This window comes from Dicentrarchus labrax, unplaced genomic scaffold (assembly GCF_905237075.1).
Source record: "Dicentrarchus labrax unplaced genomic scaffold, dlabrax2021, whole genome shotgun sequence".
Lineage (NCBI taxonomy): Eukaryota > Metazoa > Chordata > Actinopteri > Moronidae > Dicentrarchus > Dicentrarchus labrax.
Window position 1 is genome coordinate 4658941 of NW_026136702.1, and position 22195 is coordinate 4681135.

Here is a 22195-nt window from a genome sequence, read left to right on the forward strand (position 1 = left end):
TCAAGCTGAAATGACTATATAATGCATAACACTGTTTTGGTTTTACTATCCTTTGGGTCATTTATTTAAGATGATTAAAAAACAGGAGGAGCCCAGAGTTCTTTGAAACTCTGAGATAACCTCCTGTGCTATTATTCATTCATGACTCACACTGTGTGTGATGTGTGCATGTGGCAATGTATAACTGTGTATGATCCACTGGCTGCTGTAGCCTTCATTCTTATTCACAGCAGATGTGGGGAGTGGCGATGTTTTAGAAATTGGACAGCTGAATATTTTGGGGAGGATTTGGGGTTAGTTTTTCCTCTCTTTCTCGGTTTTTCCTCTTTCTCTCTGAAGATCTGTTGGTTTCTTTTTTGCATCTAAGACACAGAAGTCTCTTTTACTATTTCTTTCTGATGTTATGCCTTTGGTGGCTCAGACATTTCAGCCCATATCTCTGCCTCGCCTGACTTCAGTAAGCTGGTAACTGGTGTGATTTCACTCAGCAACTCCTGAAGGTTCCCCTATTGAGTCCATTTTATCTGTTACGCTTTCCCCAAGTTGATAATGATCTCCATTGTGTTATAAAGTTTCCCTCTCCTTTATGTGATCTCATTGTGACCTAAAGGAATGAAGCTGTAGGAATGAGTTATGGCCACGGACCTGCTCATAGCTTCTGTGAAAATCAGCCTTTCCTTTCCTTCTTGACTGAACTGTTAAGTATTTGTGACTCTTTTGTTGACATATGGAGAGATTGAACCTGGATGCTGCCACTAATAAGCTAGTATTTGTAATTAATTGAAACACACATGGAAAAAGTTAAAGCACACAAACTTTAACATTTTTAGTACTGTCAAAATAATGGAAGGGATTTATGTGTGACGCTGGCAATAGCTGCTTAATTCAACAGCCTCCCATCATTAGACCAAATTCACTTTCAAGTTCTCCCTCATTTGTCTGTGACTCCCTGAGACCACAGCAGTTATAACTAATTTATTCAGCCGTCTATAGGAGAAGACATGAATATAGATCAAGTTGATCTTAGAAATTAGACTGTTCTTATTAAACTTTTTCTAAGACTTTATCTATCATTACGTTGGTTACATTAGATCGTATTTGCATATTTCATATACATGTGTTGTTCGAGCAGAGTCTCATTTTATCTTTGGCGCTGTGTCTGCAGAATAAGACTGGCAATACCTCTTGTTATCTAGACTATTCCAGTTATTGGAAATGTCTTTGTGCATAAAGTTTAATGCACACATTAAGTCTGTGCATTAAACCAATATCCAAAACAGTGGCAAAATGTAGGAATACGTTATTTTATAAATGAATTAATTCATGTATTTATGGCTTATCGAAGTAATAGCCAACTTTTCCCAGATAAGAAGGTACACTTGACACTGAAATTCACTTCCTTTTCCTTCTTTTTTGTGCCCGTCCTTCCTCTGCTCTGTGGCGCTGTTAGTGCTGAGGCGGTGACGTTGAATGACTGCCTCCAGCTGTCCTACCTGCCATCTAAGAGGAACCACATGCTGCTGCTTTATCCCCGAGAGATCCTCATCCTGGACTTGGAGCTCAGCCAGACGGTGGGCGTGGTGGCCATTGAGCGCTCCGGGGTGCCCTTCATTCAGGTGGGGCTCTGCATACATCTACAGCTAATTCTGACGGAAGCTTGACGGAATCAAAGTTTGTGAAAATTAAAATCTAAAAAGAGTGTAGACTAGTTTTTGGTGGAAATAAGAGGGTTCATTTTGCTAATTACAAGATTTTTTTTAAGGTCAGAATTTTGTCAGCTCTCAGCCCTCTTTCTAACGGGTTTAAATGTGATTGAGAGAGATTCCTGCTGTGCATTTGGAATTTACCAGCAAAGACAACCTGCTCAGTGTTTGCAATGACGTCTCAGTTGGTCTAGGTGAGATAAATTAAAGGATGGCTGTGGTGTCTCGCTCTAACACGCTTCCTACATCACCGTCTTTCTCTCCCCTCGAATGAACCCACACTTTCTACTTTTATTGCATTACTTGAAGGGATTTACCAAAACCTGTCCTTTTTTATGGATGATTCTTCCAGGAAGCCAATTCCCCCTGCCATGAATGATAAAGTTCACTAGTTTTCTTCCTCACTCCCAGTGCTCACCTCATCAAGGTCTGACGACTGCCCAGCAGGACTGTGTAGTCCTTAGCTACACCAGCATTACATATCGTCTGACTTCTTGTTCCTTTCTATAGTCCCATTCAGCAGCACTGCTGACCTTTTAGGTGCCACTTCCCTTCTTTTGGAGTCTGGATTTCTAATTGAAAATTGACGAATGCTGTGGGGGTATTAGATAAAGGATTTGTCATGCCTGCAAACCCAGTAATGGAACAGAAACTGTCTCTTAATGTAACTCTGTTTCCAATCCTGTGTCTGTCTGCGAAAGAATGACAATTGTGGTGGCTTATCATTTCAAAGAGTATGTCTCTGAGCCATAATATTCAAATGTATAACCTTGAAAGTGCACGTGCATGGAGCATTTTACTATTCCCCAGTTTATCACTGCAGTTGACATTTTCTGTGTGGTCCAATTGTGTTCTGTTCTATATTTTATTTGACTTTCATAAATCATACTTTTTAGGGGTTGTCAGTGATCTTGTTTTAATAAATGTATCCATGGTTAAACAGTACAAAGGTTGAGAACAGGCCTTTGTAGTCGCAGAGTAACTCCTAAAGTCACAGAGCAGGAGTAGAGGAGTATTACTCAGCCATCCAGGCTCTGTCCGGCCAACACCTCCCTTCTCTAAGTGTTATAAAGTGCTTGTCACACAGCCAATTTGCATGACTGATGACACAGCTTCGGCAAAAGTCTGGGCTGGTGTGTAGAAGAGCCAAGGAAAAACAGGGAAACATAGACACAAGCACATCTATACCACACACTGTCAAATTTGGCACCTAAACAATGTACACAGAGTTACAGTAACTGTACATCTAATGCAATTCCATTACAGAATCTATCACTGGTTTTCAAATGATTATGTGAAAAAGAACAAACAAAATTGATGCTCAGAAAGAGAATGAATGATAATTGGAAAATCTGATATAAGTACTAAAACTATAACCCCCTGTTCAACTCAAAAACTGGTCCTGTTTGAAATTTGAAAATGTACTGAGCATGGTAACTTTTTTCACCCTAATGATGTTGCTTTGTACACTTTGTACACTTCTGCTTGTTCATCCATTGAAAGAGCATAATGTTAGTTGTTAGATAGTTCCATAATGTTGTCTGACTCTAAGAATAACAATCGGAGCCTGTCAGTGGACGTACTTTGACACACGTAAGAATTACATTGTTGCTAATGCCCATCTTGCAAAGATTTTCATGTCTAACTCGGTGAATTAGGGTTTTATTTTGACCAAAACAGCACTGGTGATTGTGGGAAAGACTAACTAAGACAGTTTTATTTTGTTTCTGTCCAGTAGGTGTGTTACAATTATCTCAGAGATAAAATTACTGGTTTTGTTAATGGAGTCTGTTGGGCCGTAGCACCCATTTACTTTGGTCTAAGATGTACTTTAGTGCAAAATCTAGTAGAAGTGAATGTCATATAACCTTTAGTGAATAATTTCATCAAAACGTCAAGTTATGTTAACATAAAGACTGATAATATTTGTTTTCTATCTAGAAAAGGTTTATAAAGTGATGAACAGAAAATGTATCTGCAACTATTTTGAAAGTCGATTAAACACTTGAAAACACTTTTCAAGCAAAATCATAAAACATTCTTAGATTCCAGCATCTCCAAATTGAGTATCAAGTTTGTTATTTTCTTATTATAAATTGAATTTTGGACTGTTGGTTGGACAAAAATAGCAGCATGAAGATATCACCTTGGGCATTAGGAAATTGGTGGAAAATGGTTTTCTGACCAAATGAATAATCTTTTAATTGAAAATTATATAAATAATTATCATTGTTTGGCGTATTAGTTCTATATTTCTGTGATGAGTATCAAACAGAAGTTAAAAATCCATCATTTCAGATCAACACAAGGGCTTATGCTCAATTCGGCTTAGCTTTCATTTGCATTTGCGTTTGTACTAAATCAAACAAATGTACATCTTGGTGAACATGTTACAGATTTCTTAGTCTGTGAAACAGACAAACACGTTGATGCAATGCTAAGAGCAAACTTAAGTACCACCTGTTACACTAAAAGACAGTTGGCAAACTTGATCATGAACACACACATCATCACCTGTTTCCATGACTCTCTCTCTGTGTTCAGGTGATTCCCTGCGCTCAGCGGGACGCCCTCTACTGTCTCCATGAGAACGGGTGTATCACTCTCCGAGTTTGTCGTTCCACTATCACTTCAGAGGAAGCATCAGGTATGAAACCTCTTCACAGAGAAGTGCGCACACGCATGCAGCACATGCTAGTTGTACTGTACCCGCTCACAAATCACTCTCACTCCCATGCCGTCCCCCAGTCACCATCTATTCAACTGCACTGCAGTCAGAGCCTGTAGCCTTTCTCTATGCTCCAGTGAGCATTTAGCCTCTTGCTGTCTCATTTATCTTAGGCTTAGACTTGCAGGCCAATGAGAGTCCATTGTCTCACTGAATCTCCCTCACTTTACTCTCCTTGCTATCTCTTCTATTTTTCTTTTTTGTTGCCATTTCCTTTTGTGTCTTATTTCCTGTCTTCTGTTCTTATCTCTTTAAATCCTTCCCTGTCCTCTCACACTTACACAAAATGTCTTCGCCTGTCTCCAAATTGCACTTTTTCACACTCTTATCTACTTCCCTTTCTCTTCTGTCTCTATCCTCCTTATTATTAAAATCCACTCAATGTCTTCTCCCACATTTCTCTTTTTTTTCTCCTTGTTTGTGTATCCTGCCATTCATGTGTTCTTCGCCAATTTGCTCCATTTCATTGTTTTCCCTTTCTTTTCTCTCTCTACCTTTTTACCACTCTTATCTCCCATCCCTCCTCCTCTCCCTCAGATCCTGAGCAGAGTGTCCATGAGCTTGTGTATGACCTGCGTTCTCAGTGCGATGCCATCCGGGTCACCAAGACAGTCCGGCCATATCGCATGGTTATCTGCCCCGTCAACGAAAACAATGCCGCGCTAATGGTCAGTGACGGCAGAGCCATGCTGTGGGAGCTCAAAGCCCACACCGGCAGGGCTGCTGCCAATCCTAGGTATACACACACACACACACACACACACACACACACACACACACACACACACACACACACACACACACACACACAAATAATTCTGCAAAGCTACATTACAGTTTTTTTTATCCAGTGGCAGTGAGAGGTATTGGTTAAAAACTTTGACTCTTTCTAAGTTGACTTAAACTGACTTTAAACTACATAATCCTCTGAGCTAAATTTAGTCTTCTTCTTTAGTGACTAGTGCAGGTAGGGGGTGCACGGAGTTTAGCAATCGTTGATGAGCCCTGCTTCCCTTTGATGGAGCACTCCCTTGCTGCTGTCGAGGAGACAGTTTTGTATTTCTCTCTCAAGTTGGCTTCCTGTGTGAGGCAGAGATAGGTTTGTCTGCCTGTGAGCAAACCAACACAGGAATTTATTTTGGGCAAACGAGAAATCTACAGCATTGAATTAAATATGGGATGGCATGCTTGTGCTGTTTGCCACATCGTGATGAATTGTCTTGTTACAGTCTTGTTTGAATTGATTTGCTTGAAGTTGCAGACAGGTGGGTAGGCAAATTCTATTTTAGGACTATTCATATGCTTGCAATCGTCTTTCACACTACACTGAATTAATAATCTCATGCTTCCTTGTGATTGTTTTAACATTCTCAGTGTTCCTCTTTGAAAGCCAATACAAATCCCACAAAGATGGTTTGGTTTGATATACTGACATGCATTATAATTCCAGTTACATTCTCTCTGTGAGGTGGTGTTGTCACGGTGTGTTGAGCAGGTAGAGATGAGTTATTTAGAGTGGGGATATTTCACTCTGCTGTACCTGTTCGATTATAGGTCAAGCCCCGATCTTATAAGCTCCATCACAGTTTGCAGCCGTCATGAAAATATTTTTTTTTTAGACATCATCTCTGCTTTTTATTAAGAAGCATCTAATCAATACAAGGAATTGGTACACATGTCATCATTTACAAATGCTGCTGTCTCCCTCATCAGCAGATCACATTCATCATTGGCACCAGCACTATTCATTCATCACTCTCCATGCGCTTGGTCTCAATAACAGATGTGTTCTTTCAAACTGTATTTAATTAATATTTTCTTTTCCCCTCTCTGTCAGTTCGGGTCTGTCGCCGCTCTACTCCCCTGTGTCATTTTGTGGAGCTCCACTGGGTCCAAACCAGAAAAGGATTCAGGATCTTTCTCTCAACAGTATGATTGGTAAGACTGTACACGTCACCATCAGCATCATCTAGCAAGCATCAGAAATGTTGGTGTCAGGCAAAATGTCTCTCTGTATAGAGGGATGACTTTCCTTTTAAAAGGAAAATATGAATGTGAAAGGAGACTTGTGTATATGTGTGCATCAGGCCTTCTTATATCTTTTATTGTACATCAGTTAGGTGTGTGGGCCTCAGGGCACCCCTTCACTTTCTGCTTTAATGTGTGACTGCTAGTTTCTCCTCTGAGCACTACACAGGCCAGCGATATTCCTGCCTGAGCGGCTCCGCACAAAGAGTCCCAAGGGTGCTTGGGCCTTCCTCTCTTTCACTTTTGTCTCTTTACCATCTCATCCTTTTACTTATGATGTGTTTCCATCTCTCTCTCTCTAGTCCACTCGCCCTCTCTCTCTCCTCCCTGTTGATTTTGAACAGAGCTGCCTATCACAAGATGACTGTGGGTATAGAATAGTAATGCGATGCAGGACATATTTTTTCATTCTTCTTTGTTTTTTGTGGGTTTTTTTGTTTTTTGTCAGTTGTGTTCAGTGAGAGTCAAACTGCCAGTGAGCGGGAGGCCTTGGGGAGGTGGAGCAGTAGTAGTTATGCTGGCATGAGAGGGGAGATTTTGCTGTCTCTTCCCTCACACACACACACACACAAGCACACACACACAGATTGAAGCAAGCTACTGCCTGGAGCAATAGCTATGTCTGACAATTGCTGACTGAAGCTCTTGTTATGAGGGAATGTCACTGGCCAGCAGGTTGCTAAATTTCTGTGAAAGAGATAGCTTGTTAAAATCTGATGCTGATTGGCTGACACAAGAAGGACGTCAGACAGGCAAAGCCAAACTGATCATCGCTGTAGGCAAGAGCTGCCAACTAGAAAACCTTCATTGCATATTTTCATTTGCTGCAATCTGTTGTGTATATGGTTTGTTTTCTATTGATGTAGTGGTTTGAATTATTCCTACATCACATTTTATTGTATCTTGCACTGCAAGGACGCTCATTTAGAGAGACATTAAATTTCCAATGCAAAGAAGGTTATTATGGTGCATGAAATGAAAAGCAAATGGATTTTTCAACCAGTACCAATTATACCTTCAATGTTGTTGCACCCTCAGATGTCCTATAGCTCTACAGCAAATAAACAAAAGGTGAAAGATGATCGACCATTTAGGAATGTATAAAATATAGTCATTAACTGTTTAATTGTGGCATTGCCAGTAAAATCCCAGCCTCAGTACAAAATAGGGCGTGTTTAAGTCTTTGAAAATATAGAACCTGGGACTTATATTTATAGTGAAAATTCTATGACTTTCCTCTATTAGAAATTTAATGAAATCAGCAAAGTGGATTTATCTTGATGACGCATATAGATGTGTATAACCCTGTGTAAAACACGGGCCTGTGGCTTAATTGTCCCAACTCATCAATAAATCCTTCAGATCATTAAACCTTCCCAACTTGATAACTGAGGCCACAGCTTAATGAATCCAAAGACATTGGTTGTTTTCTGCTGGCTCCAGTTGCAGTCAAATTGTGTGAGCTTTTCCACTTCAGCCAAAGAACAGCTTTGAATCCGATCGGTAAGGCCGAGTTGAAGGGTTTATTTGCTAATGAACACGGTTACAAATAGGTCTCTAAATGTCTGAGAAAAACACACACAGACAGGAAGATAGTCACACACTTCTCTCCATGCTACAAAAGATAAGGTTTATTCCAGCATGTGTTGACTCACGTCTCCGTCGGGGTGCTAATGACACTTTGCCACAGGACTTAATGTAGGAAGACTTACACCTGCACAAAAGTAGGACACCATATCTGTCTCATGTTTATGCAGCCTCATCTGGAGTTGTGGAAGGAGCTACTTTGGGATGCTGTTCAATAGTTGATGTTGTTGCTGTTGGTATGTTGGGTAGCTTTAGTTGGTATTTTATTAGTTTGTGTCCTAGGTTTTGCTTTGTTTGCTTGTGTTTAATTTTGTTATTGCTATCCTTTTATTGTAATACACAGTGCTCTGTAAGTATCCCAACTCAAAAATGTCAGATTATGCTTCACTGAAAAAGATAAATAAACTGCTTCCAGCTGTTTTAATGAAATATCCATACACATGGTTGCTTCAGAGTAGCTGTCTAAATCCTGTCCAAACCTTCCTCCCCAAACATTTACAGACTGAAAATACTCTCTCCAGGGATGTAATAAAATATACTGAGGAACATGGTAGAGAAAGTTATAGGGAACCATTAAAGATGCAGCCCGTATTTTCTTAATGCAGACTTTTTCTGCTGCCAGACATGTCATCTAAATTGGATCAGCTTGACTAATTTTAATGCAAGCCTAAATATTATATTGGACACAGTTATATCAACACATGCGCAATATTAAAGGACTTGGATCAAGGGCAAACAACCTTATCGAACATTCCTAATTGGAACTTCAATCACATAAATTGTTTCTATGTAATTAAGTAAACAGACGTCGAGTTGTAATATTGATTTATTGCAGATTGTACATCCTTTAAGGAAGAAGAGGATCCTTCTTCCTTAAATTACAAAAAACAGAAAGACGGACATTTAACACGTCTCATATTTTTGTAGCAATGCTAAGAAGGCTGTATTTACTGTGTGTGTGTTTTTTTTTTTTATTGCCCCATTAATTAGGTAGCAAATGTTGTGGTTTTATCTCTAGGTCAGACCTTAATAGCTGGTGAGGCTCCTCCTCCGTCATCTAACCAGCAAGAGGTCCAGTTGAAGTTCCTGCTGACTGGCCTGCTGTCTGGTCTGCCACTGCCACCGTTTGCCATCCGCATGTGTCCACCTCTTACCACCAAAAACATCAACCACTACCAGCCCCTGCTGGCTGTAGGTAGGTAATAATGCACCACTGACACACATTCACACACATAGGCATACAAAACTCATTGAAGTTTAAAGTACTACCACCAGCAGGGTGGGGGTTTGATGTCCAGTATGTTGTTTTATTTCATCATGATGTGTCGCTCTTTCAGATTAAATACAGTTACATCAGTGCTTCGGATCATAGAGAAAATCAATAATAAATGAATTGCTTTTTTGTTTTTGTGACTTTTCTCTGTCATAACCAGGGCAACAAATAGTTTTACTGAACATTAGTAAATGTTGCATAATGTGCTGCTCATTAAGATAAATAACTATTATGTCTAAAAATGCATAATGGATTGTACTCGTGAACTCTATTATAATATAAAGCTGAATTAAGTCTACGTAAATGCTTTGTTAATCACTTAGCTATGTTTGTCTGCAGTTTAATTTGAACAAAGACAACATGCAATTGATCAAAAAGATATGATGAGATGAAGCTCTGTCCAAAAAGCTGGCTTTGCTCAGCTGGTAGCCTTTGTATTTTTGACTCAAATTCTGCAGTCAGTAGGCTGGTCAGCACATTAGAATCCTTCAACATCAGCATGCATATAACATGTGACTAGATGGATATATATCAGTTATCATCTTTACATAAAAAGAAACATTGTCCATCCACTTTGAGTGCATGTGAGCTAGGCCACTATGAACATGCGTGATGAACACATTGCAAAAGAGTGCCTGAAACGCAATGAAAAAGAAGGACCCGGGATGTTGATGGAGCAGGTCTCTGTAAAGATGTGGGCACCGGTCTCTGATTTCCCATTGTTTGGTCAGCCTGAGTCCTAGTTAGTCCAGACCGGACATTAGCTTGGCCAGCATTGCTTCTATCCTGGTTCTCTTCCCTCTCCTCCTGGGGTGACGGCATCCACCGTGGTGGGCTGGGTGGATTGTCTCAATGTCTCTCTCTTAATCCAAACCATCATTCTTTTCTGATGAGATTAGGCTATTTCTGTCATAGCAATAATGCTGCAAAAACAACAAATGACAAAACATTAGTTTAATAGAGCTAGGCTACTGGCTGCAGCATCTGAATGTGCAGCTGTTGCCGTATCCAGACATCAGTCAGTAATGTTTCAGCAATAAAACAAAAAACAAAACACATTATAAATAGGTAATTGACCCCATTTTTGTCAATTGTCAGTCAATGCATGCATTTATTTACATAGCTGCATAAAGTGACAAATTCCCATAATGATTCAGAAATAACAGTTGTTTTTTTTCTCCTTTCATTTTAAATTAGTTTATTACTCTGGTGTAAAGCTTTGCTCAGCGCACAGTTTTGAAAATCTGTCATGATTCATATTTATAGTATATGAAATATATATTTTTTGCATGGAATGCTTTATGGTTTTCGAGTTTATTTTGAAAATACAAACAAACTAGAATTGGCACCTTTTGAATTGGATTTGGTCTTTGTTACCGTGGAAACCATCAGTGTATCTGTCAAACCTCTCTGTGAAGACATCCATTATCCTGCAGAAGACTATAAACTTCATTCAAACATTAACGGTAAGAAAAGTTCATTTTAAACAGTAAAACATTTTGGTAACCTTATCTAGTGAAATCATTTGATTAACGTTAGTTAAGTTGTTCTGTAAATTGTTAACTGGTCCTGTTGTGAAGTGAAGGCCCTTTTTTGTTTGCCCAAATAAAGACTGACTGGAATAGCCCCACTTAGCTAACATTGTTTTATTGTTCCCATTAATATTTTCCAAACATAACGTTAGTTTGTTTTTAACCTGCACTTTAAAAATTAACAAGAAAAAAGCTATTACCCTTATTGCACAGTTAGTAGTGATCTCTTTGTCATACTAATGTTTTCAAGGCCACTTTTATGTGTCAGGGCAATAAGTCTTAATTTCTCTTATTATTGCAGTTTTGGGGGATTTCCCAGACTCACTATCTTCTACTATCTTATTTGATTATGTCAGAGTTGATTCATGGATGGAGGAATATCTAGTAGAAGATAAGAGATATACCAGTGGCAAAATGAGTTCATCAGCAGAGGTAAGTTACTTAAACTTTCTCAGTTGTTTTTCTGCAACTATCTGACCAATGAAAAGTGCTTCGACTAAGACTCTTCTTATGAACTAACTTATAACGGTATCATTAAAACGCATGTTCTTTTTTTGTGCTTCATCAGACCTGCAATACCCCAGATAGACCTCAGGATGGGGATGAGGACAGTATTAGTGGAGAACAGCTGTATCAACATCAGTGTATCCACACTGGAGAAAAGCCACACCTCTGTGACCAGTGTGGGAAGAGTTTCACGCTATCATCGAGTTTGAAGTCTCACCGCAGTATCCACACTGGCGAAAAACCATATTCCTGTGGCCAGTGTGGGAAGAGTTTCAGGCTATCATCGAGTTTGAAGTCTCATCGGAGTATCCACACTGGCGAAAAACCATACTCCTGTGGCCAGTGTGGGAAGAGTTTCAGGCTATCATCGAGTTTGAAGTCTCATCGGAGTATCCACACTGGCGAAAAACCATACTCCTGTGGCCAGTGTGGGAAGAGTTTCAGGCTATCATCGGGTTTGAAGTCTCATCGGAGTATCCACACTGGCGAAAAACCATACCTCTGTGAACAGTGTAAGCGTAGTTTTAGTCGTTTGTCACATTTGAAGACTCATCAACTCGTCCATTGTGGAGAAAAGCCACACCTCTGTTACCAGTGCGGGAAGAGTTTCAGAAACTCATCGAGTTTGAAGATTCATCAACGGATCCACACTGGAGAAAAGCCATGCCTCTGTGACCGGTGTGGGTGTAGATTCAGACAGTTATTACATTTGAAGGATCATCAGCTCACCCATTCTGGAGAAAAGCCACACCTCTGTGACAAGTGTGGGAATAGTTCCTGTCACTTGGATGACTTGAAGGTTCATCACTGTATCCACGCTGGAGAAAAGCCTCATCAGTGCATTAATACAGTTTAGAAAGTATATTTGACTGGTACTGTATGAAACAATTGGCTGTTAAAAGATGACATGTGGAAACGTCATGAAACTGTCTGAGTAATATTCATATGCATGCAACTTGTTTTACTTTCTCTGTTAAAGAGACAGCAGCAAATACAGATATAAAAGAGCAAGGCACTACCTTAAAGGTCGAGCATGTAGGATTTAATTAGTGGCAAAGTTACAGATTGCAACTAACTGAATACAGGTCGCCTTCTAAGCGTATCAGAAACTATGATGGCCACGAAACTCATGAAAGGTTCGATCTATACCCAGTGTTTGGTTTGTCCGTTCTGGGCAACTATAGAAACATGGTAGTGAAAGGGGATCCACTCATTCTGTAGATAAGAAGGTCTTATTCTAAGGTGAAGGAAAACTTATCTATGAATATTATATTTAATTTATGCCATATTGTGCCAATAAACCCCCCTAAATCGTACACATTTGACCTTATAGCAATGCACAAGCATGCTAAAACAGAAGGATTCTACAACAGTGTGCTATTCTGCTGAATTTAACAACAGGGCGAAGCCTACTTATTCAAGAGATTAAGTATCTCAAAAAGACTAAGAGTCTACAGCCACGCTAGTAGCTCTATGAGGCTGTACTTTATTACAGTGGCATGTGTTAAAGTATCAAAAGAAAGTATTCATAATGCAGAGTAGTTCCTTTCAAAGTGTTAGATATTACAGTGTAGTGGGGTCCAAAATACAGTATTTCCCTCTGAATTGTAGTGGAGTTAAGTATTAAGTAGTCTAAATTTCATAGCAATGTAAAGATCCTCAGAATTATAATTCACTACAGCACTTGGGTTAATGAACTTGTTTACTTCCCCTTCTGACAAAAAATATAGCATAGAAATGTTTTTGGCTACAGCTGGTATTGAGTGTGTGGTATATTTCCGTCATCTGTCACGGTTGTACAGTATCTGTTTTTTAAAAGTGTAGTTGTTCCAATGTACTCTCTCCCAGTCATTCATCATAACATCACTGTAAAAACCACAGATTTGGGCACTGAGAAGAAGAATCTTGTCTAGTTTGATTTATGAAATGTTGCTGCCCAGTGATGAGCGCACAAAACATGTAGTGAGAGAAGAGTGCTTTGGAGGGCATAGGGCGGAATGATTATGCAGCTGCGGCTACACATTTTAATCGCTTGCACGTCCAGGCCCTTTGTCAATATGCGTCTGGGTTTAGGTCTAATAAATAAGACATAATAAGCACTGGTAATGAATAACAGCAGAGCAAGACCTCAGACATCATTTAATCACAAAACAGGAAATGAACAGCTACTGATATGAAGCCAAGGATTAAGTCAAGCAAGTTATTCCCTCAGAACAGCAATACAATTATCAAATTAGTACATTCATATGCTCTGTCTATAGGACCTGTAATTGTGGATGAATCATTTCAGAGTCTCCAGGTGAGCATTCATTGGTATTGCTCAACGTAGATTTTAATTTAAATTTGGCATTAAATCTTGTCAATCATTATACTCCAATTTAGTCTAATTAACATGAACTATTAAGGTTTCAGCAAAACGTTTTTGAAGTTACAAAGTGTTCTTAAACTTGATGACACTTAAAACCTCTAGACAGATTGCAAATTCTCATCTTTGTGTTTAAAATTGCTATGATTTCTCAAATGAAATGTACATATCAGTATGTCTCAATATACAAATCATTGCTGTGAATTTGAGTCTTTGAGGCAGAAAGTGAGTAAGCAGCAGTCCATTGAATCTGACTTTGCAGTTTCAGCAAATGATGCAAAAGGCATGGAGTTAATTTGAAATATCAGTCTCTCTTATTACTCCCCTGAGACAGCTGCTAGACGAGAGCGAGAGAGAAGCAGTGAAAGTTTGGATTTATTTGTTTTAGATCAGCATAGCAATTTTCTTCAAAAACTGTTCCCTTATCTTCCCCACAGTAATGATGCATACAATTATGAAAGTCTCAATTTGAATCGGAAATTAAGAGCAGAATCGTGTACATAATGTGTCCCTGTTTTTGTATGTATCTCTGTTGCTGTGTGTGTGTGTGTGTGTGTGTGTGTGTGTGTGTGTGCACCAAATTCCATTTAAGGCCCAGGCCTACTGCTGTTCTCTCCCCAATACGGCAAACCTTCAGTTTAGTTGTCAAGCTGAAAAATAGGCTACGCTCAGTCCCCTGACATAGCCCACATAAATTAATCATACCTCAAAGATACATTGCCTCCCTCAGACTCACAGAAAAGCAGATGAATAATAACACCTTCAACCTACACATCTTACAACTGTTTTCACTGGGTCTCTTTGTCTTTCTGATATGTGCATCACGTCCACAATGGTGGGACACCGAGATCTCTTAAGTTCAGTGGACATTATTATTTAATGACTGCATTAGTTCTAAAGGGCCTAAAGGGATGACCACTTCTCTTCTCCATCTGTTATTTACAGGTTTGTCTCAGGTGTGTTTTGTTAAAAGTGAAAGGGCATTGCTACCTAAAGAACAACAACCACCATTACAGCAAAAACATTAACTTCAAAAACACTTTTTCTGTCAGAGACCTTTCTCTTTTTCTTTTTTTTTCAGTGTGTAAATTTTGGAGCGGGTGCAGTAGGAGCCCATCACGCTGCAGATGGTGGTGGGATGACTCGGCACAGCTGGCTCCCAGCGGCGTTTTGAATCTAAAACTAGAATAAGCCAATTGAGTTTTCTATGCACATCATTTGTCCAGTCCCCATAGTCATCTTACAGAGTCAAGTAGTTAAACAGTCTCTAGCTGCATTATCGAAATGTGCCTTTTGTTCCATGTCCTGTGAGCTGGCTTGTGAATAACAAGTTTGGGGGACTGCATAATGACATTGGGGATTTAGATGGAGAACACATTTCTGCTGAAAGGTGGAGGCGATGTCCAGGCAATTCGAAAGCTGACGTATGTTTAATTAAAATGTTATGTTGAGGCTAGTATATTTTATTTATAGCCAATTTCTTATATTAGCAGTAATACATATACTATTGCAACAAGATAGCAGGTCAAATAACATTAGAAATCTGGTACATGGTCTCCCTGTCAGGCTTTATAAATTGAAAACATTCCTAGGTTACGATTGCAATTGTCACTTCCTCAGTAATGATGTCGAGGTTGGTGCTGTGACAGGTGTTCTAGCAGGCGTTGGCATCTGTCACCTCTCCTGTTTACCAAGAGCCAAAGAATACACCTGATCACTAAATCCAGAGCGATCCATGGATGAGTGCTTGGCAGATACAGCTCAGTCTCTTTCTTGGCCTCTGTTCCAGTCTGCATTAGGTTTTCCCTAATGTGTCGCTGAGTTAAAAGGGGGACTCATTGAGTTTCAGTGATGCGATACCAGTCAGAGGAACAGTCAAGGGAAACCAAGTTTTTACACCTTCTACAAGGAGCAAATAAAGCAAGAGATGAGCTCACTCTGATGGTGTGAAAGCACTCGGGGTTGAAATTGCCATCCACAGTTTCTTTACAATTAGACGGAAGGCAGGAATTTCCGTCTCCGTTTTCTCTATTTGCATCTCTCACTTTTCCCCTCTGCCAGTCTTTCCTGTTCCTCGTCTCCAAAGGAAATGTTAAAGAAATCTGTGCAGCCAACCTAGCTACCCAGAAGCAATGCTTCTTGGTCTCCTATCTAAAGAGCTGTAATCTGTGTGAGAGCTGACAGCTCCATTACAGATAGGTACAAGGCCCAGAGCCTTCCTTTTCAGTGACATGTACACAAACACTGACAAGCTGACATCCACTCCCAATCATCTGATGGTGACATGTCTAATTTATGTATCTGTACTTGCCTGACAGCTATTCTTTGCTGCATTGTTTGAATCTTCACTGTATTAAGAGTAGAATAAAGAATCAACACAGCAAAAACATAGATTTGTCAATTGCAAAATGAGGGACATAAACACCTACATATGGATATTAAGGCATCCACTGAGACATGCACCTCTAAAAGCAAAACAATTATCAAATGGACTGACTCTCTCCAGTGGTCTGTCGAAGAGAATATCAATTACGTTTGCAGTCCACAAAAGTCTCCTGTTTAGAGTTTTACACACAGTCACATTATTTTCTGCCACCTCTAACTTATTTGTAGAGTTGAGTTCCACTGAGGATAGTCCAGCTCTGTCATCAGTTGTGCATGGTGTTGAAACATATTTGGATTGGTATCAAATTTAGTTTTAATGCACCAAATGATGCAAGGAAAATGTCATTTAGAGAGGGATTTCTGCTTCTCTAAATGAATTCATTAAGTCAGCCATTTAATTTGGGACATGAGATGAAATCAGACTGCATGTATTAGAAACAAACAAAAATAATGTATTCAATTGCAGTCTTTAATGTGCTTTATTATTGAACAAGTACTAGAGATATACAAAACCGTAGTTCCCCACCAGTAGTGGCAGCAGTAGTAAGTTGTTGAATTTATTAGAATAATTGAGATGACTAAATAATTCCCTCAGTGTGTTATGATGAAGCAGAGCTGAACTATCCTGTGAAAGGTTAGCCATGACTCAGTTTTAAGCCTTTAAGTTTGCTAAAGTGTGTTGTTGGCATTGGCCAAACTTAAAGGGCTAGCTTGACATTTTTCGATTTACATTTACTGACTCTCTTGCCAAGATTAGATGAGAAGATTGATACCACTCTCATGTCTGTACGATAAATACGAAGCTACAGCCAGAAGCCAGTTAGCTTAGCCCAGCATGAAGACTGGATAGCCTGGCTCCGTCCAAGAATAACTAAATTCCCCTACCAGCACCTCTTAGGCTCACTAAAACATTTCTTGAACAGGAGGCAAAGAGTGGCCCAGCAGAAAACCCCTTGTAAAACAACAAATTGACGTTTTAACTAACAAGATCTAACGTGTTAATTAGTGAGCTTTCTAGGAAGGCAGGTTTTGTTAACTTTAGACAGAGCCAGGGTGGCTGTTTCCAGTCGGCGAAGCTAACCACCTCCTGGCTGTAGCATCATATTTGACAGCTAGATATGAGAGATCATATCACTCTGGAAAAGTGAATAGTAAATGCAGTTGTTTAGAACTTAAATTGTTATCAAACCTGTTGACTCAAAACTATTTTGCTGTCATATTTAAAGTAGCTGTCTCCGAATCAAAATCAAGCCTTTTCAACAGTTTTCATTTCTCGCCTCAGCAGGCCATATGGAGGGGCAGCACTTTCTTGATCTTGTACTTGATCATCTTGATTAAAGTAAACAAACCTCAGCTGTGAGGCGACTCAGGGCCAGGCATATGTATGTTTATCTCCATCCACCCACTTCCTGATTGCCCAGTGTCCTACTGAAACATCCTACAGTCTCACACTACCTGCCATCTATCAGCTACACAGGAAGCAGGAGGGGACTAACAGACACACACACACACACACACACACACACACACACACACACACACACAGATACATATGTGGCACTTCCTATCACCACCTCCAGATGTTGTGTCAGCATGTGGTTGTCTAACTGAAGCCCAGTGCAGACTGAGTAGTCCTTTGCTGAGGTACTGGGTACATCAGCCCAGCTCCATCACACTCACGATAATTATAGAAGTAAATGTGCCCCTGCACCTGCCTGTGTGCAATCCCCCAAACATTGTTAACACTTTCCAAACATTACGAGAATGGACTTTCGATTTGCTTTCACATCTGCTGCAGAGTTTTGTTTTTGTTTTTTGCCATGCTCTAGAATTGAGTAATTATTTTAATTGCTGTGTTTTTTAGCTTCCTTGCTAAGGTTATAACCTCAATTGTTTTTTGCTTTTTACAAGTGCTTTTTTTTCCTGTAATGTAAAATTAGCCGTTGGCATTCTACAAAACTAAAGCGGTTCTAGGTATTTAAGGTAAATTTCCATATGGAAAATTGGGTGTCGAGTTATGGTTCAAAACTGAAGATGCAAATACCGGTAAAAGCTTTTATTACTTGTTTTGTTACCATATAAAAAGTATAAATTAAAAATGATCACCAATACAAACCAGTGCACAATACTCAATTGGTATAAATACACACTAAATAATCTGCTAAATAAGCAAAATGTGCTTTTAAAGCCCAAAGCTAAAATGCAACATCTCTTATTCAAATGCCCAGAAGATGCTTAATCGTCATTGCCAGAGTACTCTTGAGCAAAGCACAAAGATAAATGTGTTTCAACAAGGGCTGTAGTCCAAAGAAAATCTTGGTCGACTGATCATGGGGGGGGGCACATTACACAATGTTGCCAAGCAAATCAATTCCCTTTCTTCTTGTGAAAATAAGACCAGCAATTATCTGACCAATGAGAATTTGGTTGGACAAGAGAATATTGACTAAGTCATTGAACCAACCAACCAGAAGGTGTCAGCTCTAGTTTCAGCTCTGAATTTGAACTAGGCCATTGCTAAAAAAAATTACAGCTTTCCCTGCGTATGCTAAGTTAATTTCAACTTTTTATGGTTAGAAACTTTCCCCCTAACGGTAAACAACATCAGAAAGAACTTTTAGTTTGTTTTGATTTTCTCTGTTACAGTATGAACAAATGTGGCAAAAAAGACAGACAGAGTTTGGGGAGGGATGTAGCTGTTGTGCTATTTTCCCACCAGCAAATGAAACAGCGCAATGTTTTCAGGCTGTAAGCTGAGTGACACAGGGTTTGATGTGCTGCCTCTATCCACACCTATTGCAGTGACAGGGAACACACAGGGGTGTCACACTGACACACCGTCTCTCTGATCCTGCTGGAGGGTAGATGCTGATAAGATAGGTAACTGTATGGCTTGTGACCCCTCGTCTCTCTGTGTCAGTCTGTCTCATATTACTCATGAACTTCTCTCTTTTTCTGTCTCCTGTTCTCAGGCACCAGCAATGGCTCTGTACTGGTCTATAACCTGACCAGTGGTCTTCTCCACAAAGAACTCAGTGTCCACTCTTGTGAAGTCAGGTAAGATCTTCGTTTCTGTGTAGTTAAATGTCCGCAACAAGGTATAACACTTCCAGGGCCTAGCTGTTAACTGTTGATCAAAAGTATCTGTAAAATTACACGTTAGATGAACCCCAGTGGCCCGTCAGCTTGAGGCGAATTGATTTTCTGTTGATTGTTTTCAGGCTCATTAGAATTTGCAGAGGCAATTGGCAATCGCATAATTAGAGTGCCATGTCAGCTCTTGTGTGTTAGAGAGAAATAATTCCTTAGCTTGCTTTATAGAGGTTTTATCTGAATCTTGGCTTGAAGATATAAAAACCACAACAAGCTAAATTAAAAGAATCCAAACTGATGCTGAGATAGTCGTTAAACATATAGCATACAGGATATACATTTTTACAAGGTTTGTATACTGTATGATGCATACAAAGCAACTTAACTTACAAAAATAAAATCAAAATCACCATATTTCAAGTCTAAACTTTAAATTTGAAGTAACATTGCCATTATATGCAAATGAAATCATGGCCACAAATAAAAATGTCTTATGTTGCTAAGTGACAGTCCTGTTAGCTACGATGTAAAGCGTAGGTAACAGAATAATCCTGGCAACACAAACTATGTAATCATATTTAAAAACCACCAAATGATCTCAAGGAGCTGACAAAAATACTGACTGCAGAGTAACTGAATGCTGAGTGCGTTTCCTGAAGTGTGGGTGAACATAGAAGGAGCTTAGATGCACTTGAAAAATGGGACCAGCTTTGCGTACCCTGCAAATCAATTCATCACAACAACCCAATAAATGGAATTACAAGGCCTATATTTACTCTGTGCGTGTGTGTTTGTATTTGCGGTAGAGAGAAGACAGTGTGTTAGATAAGTCATGTCCATTGTACGTACCTACCCAAAGCTGCTGATAACATTTATACATTAAGTGCACTCTCGTATTTGCTCAATTAACAGTAACAATTACACTACCTGCCAGTTCACACTCATTTAGAAGAAATAATTTCTTGCTGAACTCCACAAAAGCCCAGTTTATACCGTATTACACCTTTCTCACAGTAGACATTTTGACCTGTCAAGCACAGGTGTTACTAATGGCATTAATGTAGGGCACTGGTATTGTGCATGCTGGCTCACTGGAAGACCTAAGCAGAGCAGAGCCAACATTAATGTTATTAGTTATACCTGTGGTATTCCTGCTATGACAATTCAAAATATCTGCTGTGAGAACGTTCTATTGATTTCTGGGTAAAATACATGCTGCATATAAATATCATTTTTCATGTCACTTGGATTGAATTACTTGAATTTCTTATGGCGGGTATCAAGCCAAATGTTCAGGCCTTTCCTGCATTGTTCCTTTAACCTCTGAACGCTACATTATTCACTCAAGTCTAAATAGCGAATTAATGAACTTGTCAATAACACATTGAAGGGGCAGTTCATGGAAGAGCAGTATTCTATATTAGGAGGTTTTTCCACAAAACTTTTCAGAATTTTGTGATTGATTCCACATTACTCATAATTCTTGTTGGTTAACGTTACATATCAAGTTGCTTATTTTAAAAGAACACCTTAATTCATTTTACCATAACCATTAATGGTAAATTAATATCAAGTGTTTGGGTCATTTACTTAATTAATAATTACAACAAAACTGGTCCATTTAAGATACACTTTAGTGATGTGGTTGCCTTAAATCTAGCTTTGTTTTAGTACAGTTTTGTTAAACCCCATTGTCCTGCTGTTCTTCTGCACAATGTATTTGATAATTATAGTCTGTGAGGCTAGCCACACTGAAAAGGGATCAAGTCAGAACACCACACCACACTCTGAGTGCCCCACAATGCAACAGCCAAACATCAACAAAAAGCAGGCTGTGCTTCATTAGTTAGTATTCTCTAATGAGCGGTAAAACTATTTCACCAGGATTAATTAAGCACGAGATTGAATCAATTAATGCTGTTAAGAGATTGATTGGGAACAAACACCAATCCATTCAAGCGGAGCCTGGCTTTCTTTAATGAGAGAAGTTGGTGTCCACAAATGCAAAACTGCAACAAACTTTAATGAGCTATGCAACACAAGCCTAAGTTACTTGAATTTTCTGTAGCTACCTCTGCCTGTGTGTATGTGTGCTTTAAAGTGAGTGATTGGGTAGTGGTTTCCTCTGCCTGCTCTCTGGTGTCAGTTTGTCACCGTGAATTTACTCTACTGTCATGGCACTAAACAGCTGTCTCTTCATCTGCTCATCATTTCTCATCACCACCGTCACCTTGTGCTCACACACAGCATATGATATTTAACATAAGCAAGCACTTTTTAAAAATTTTTTTTGCTTGATGTTGCACACTGCTTTGGTGTATTTGAATCCCTTGTGTTTTTTAAATGGCACAAAAAGAACAAACATTTAAAAAAAGTGAATTACACAGTACACATATATGAGCCCATTCAACCAAACATTCACGTCAAACTAGTCCCATCAGATTAGGGCATTCTCTTGAAAACACCTACACTGGATTTCCTCTGTTCCTGCATAGATACAAGCAGAGCACTGCTATGATGTTCAAAATTAAGTTCAAAGCTCTGTGTTTTTTTTTTGTGGTGTGGAGAGCAGAGGTGCTTTATGGAAATAAGCCCAGCAGCCCCTGCCCCAGTACAGCCATGCCAAAGGAGGCCTGGCTGCTTAGCATCTCATTTACATTTAGTGGGGAAATCGACTAATTAATCATGTGGCTATTTACCATCTCATTACGGTGGAGTTTTTGCTCCCTGAGCTGGGCCCACTCTTCAAAAATATTCATATCTGACTCTTGCTGGCTTCATGTGCTGTGCATTTTTTACACAGATTTTGTAGAAGTATTAGGTGTCTCATTTACTTTACTGCTAGGGTGTAGCGGAGGAATATTTGACAGCTACACTGCAAGTATAAGTTGGCAATATTATAAATTTAACTAACGTGTGTGTGTGTGTGTGTGTGTGTGTGTGTGTGTGTGTGTGTGTGTGTGTGTGTGTGTGTGTGTGTGTGTGTGTGTGTGT

At 39.4% G+C, this 22195-nt stretch overlaps 2 protein-coding genes across 2 annotated transcripts in view; both read left to right on the plus strand.

Annotated features, from left to right (window-relative positions):
• wdr11 (WD repeat domain 11) overlaps nt 1-22195 on the plus strand; it is a 54491-nt gene that overhangs the window by 7555 nt on the left and 24741 nt on the right. The window contains exons 6-11 of the mRNA XM_051422528.1: nt 1451-1616; nt 4248-4350; nt 4969-5167; nt 6269-6369; nt 9065-9241; nt 19081-19165. Coding sequence (XP_051278488.1) covers nt 1451-1616; nt 4248-4350; nt 4969-5167; nt 6269-6369; nt 9065-9241; nt 19081-19165 — 831 coding nt within the window. The remainder of the gene's footprint in view (nt 1-1450; nt 1617-4247; nt 4351-4968; nt 5168-6268; nt 6370-9064; nt 9242-19080; nt 19166-22195) is intronic.
• On the plus strand, nt 9252-12284 carry LOC127376029 (zinc finger protein 239-like). Its single transcript, XM_051422541.1, has 3 exons — nt 9252-10785; nt 11208-11283; nt 11420-12284. The coding sequence occupies exons 2-3, from the start codon at nt 11221-11223 to the stop codon at nt 12212-12214; spliced, it is 858 nt and encodes a 285-aa protein (XP_051278501.1). The 5' UTR covers nt 9252-10785; nt 11208-11220; the 3' UTR covers nt 12215-12284.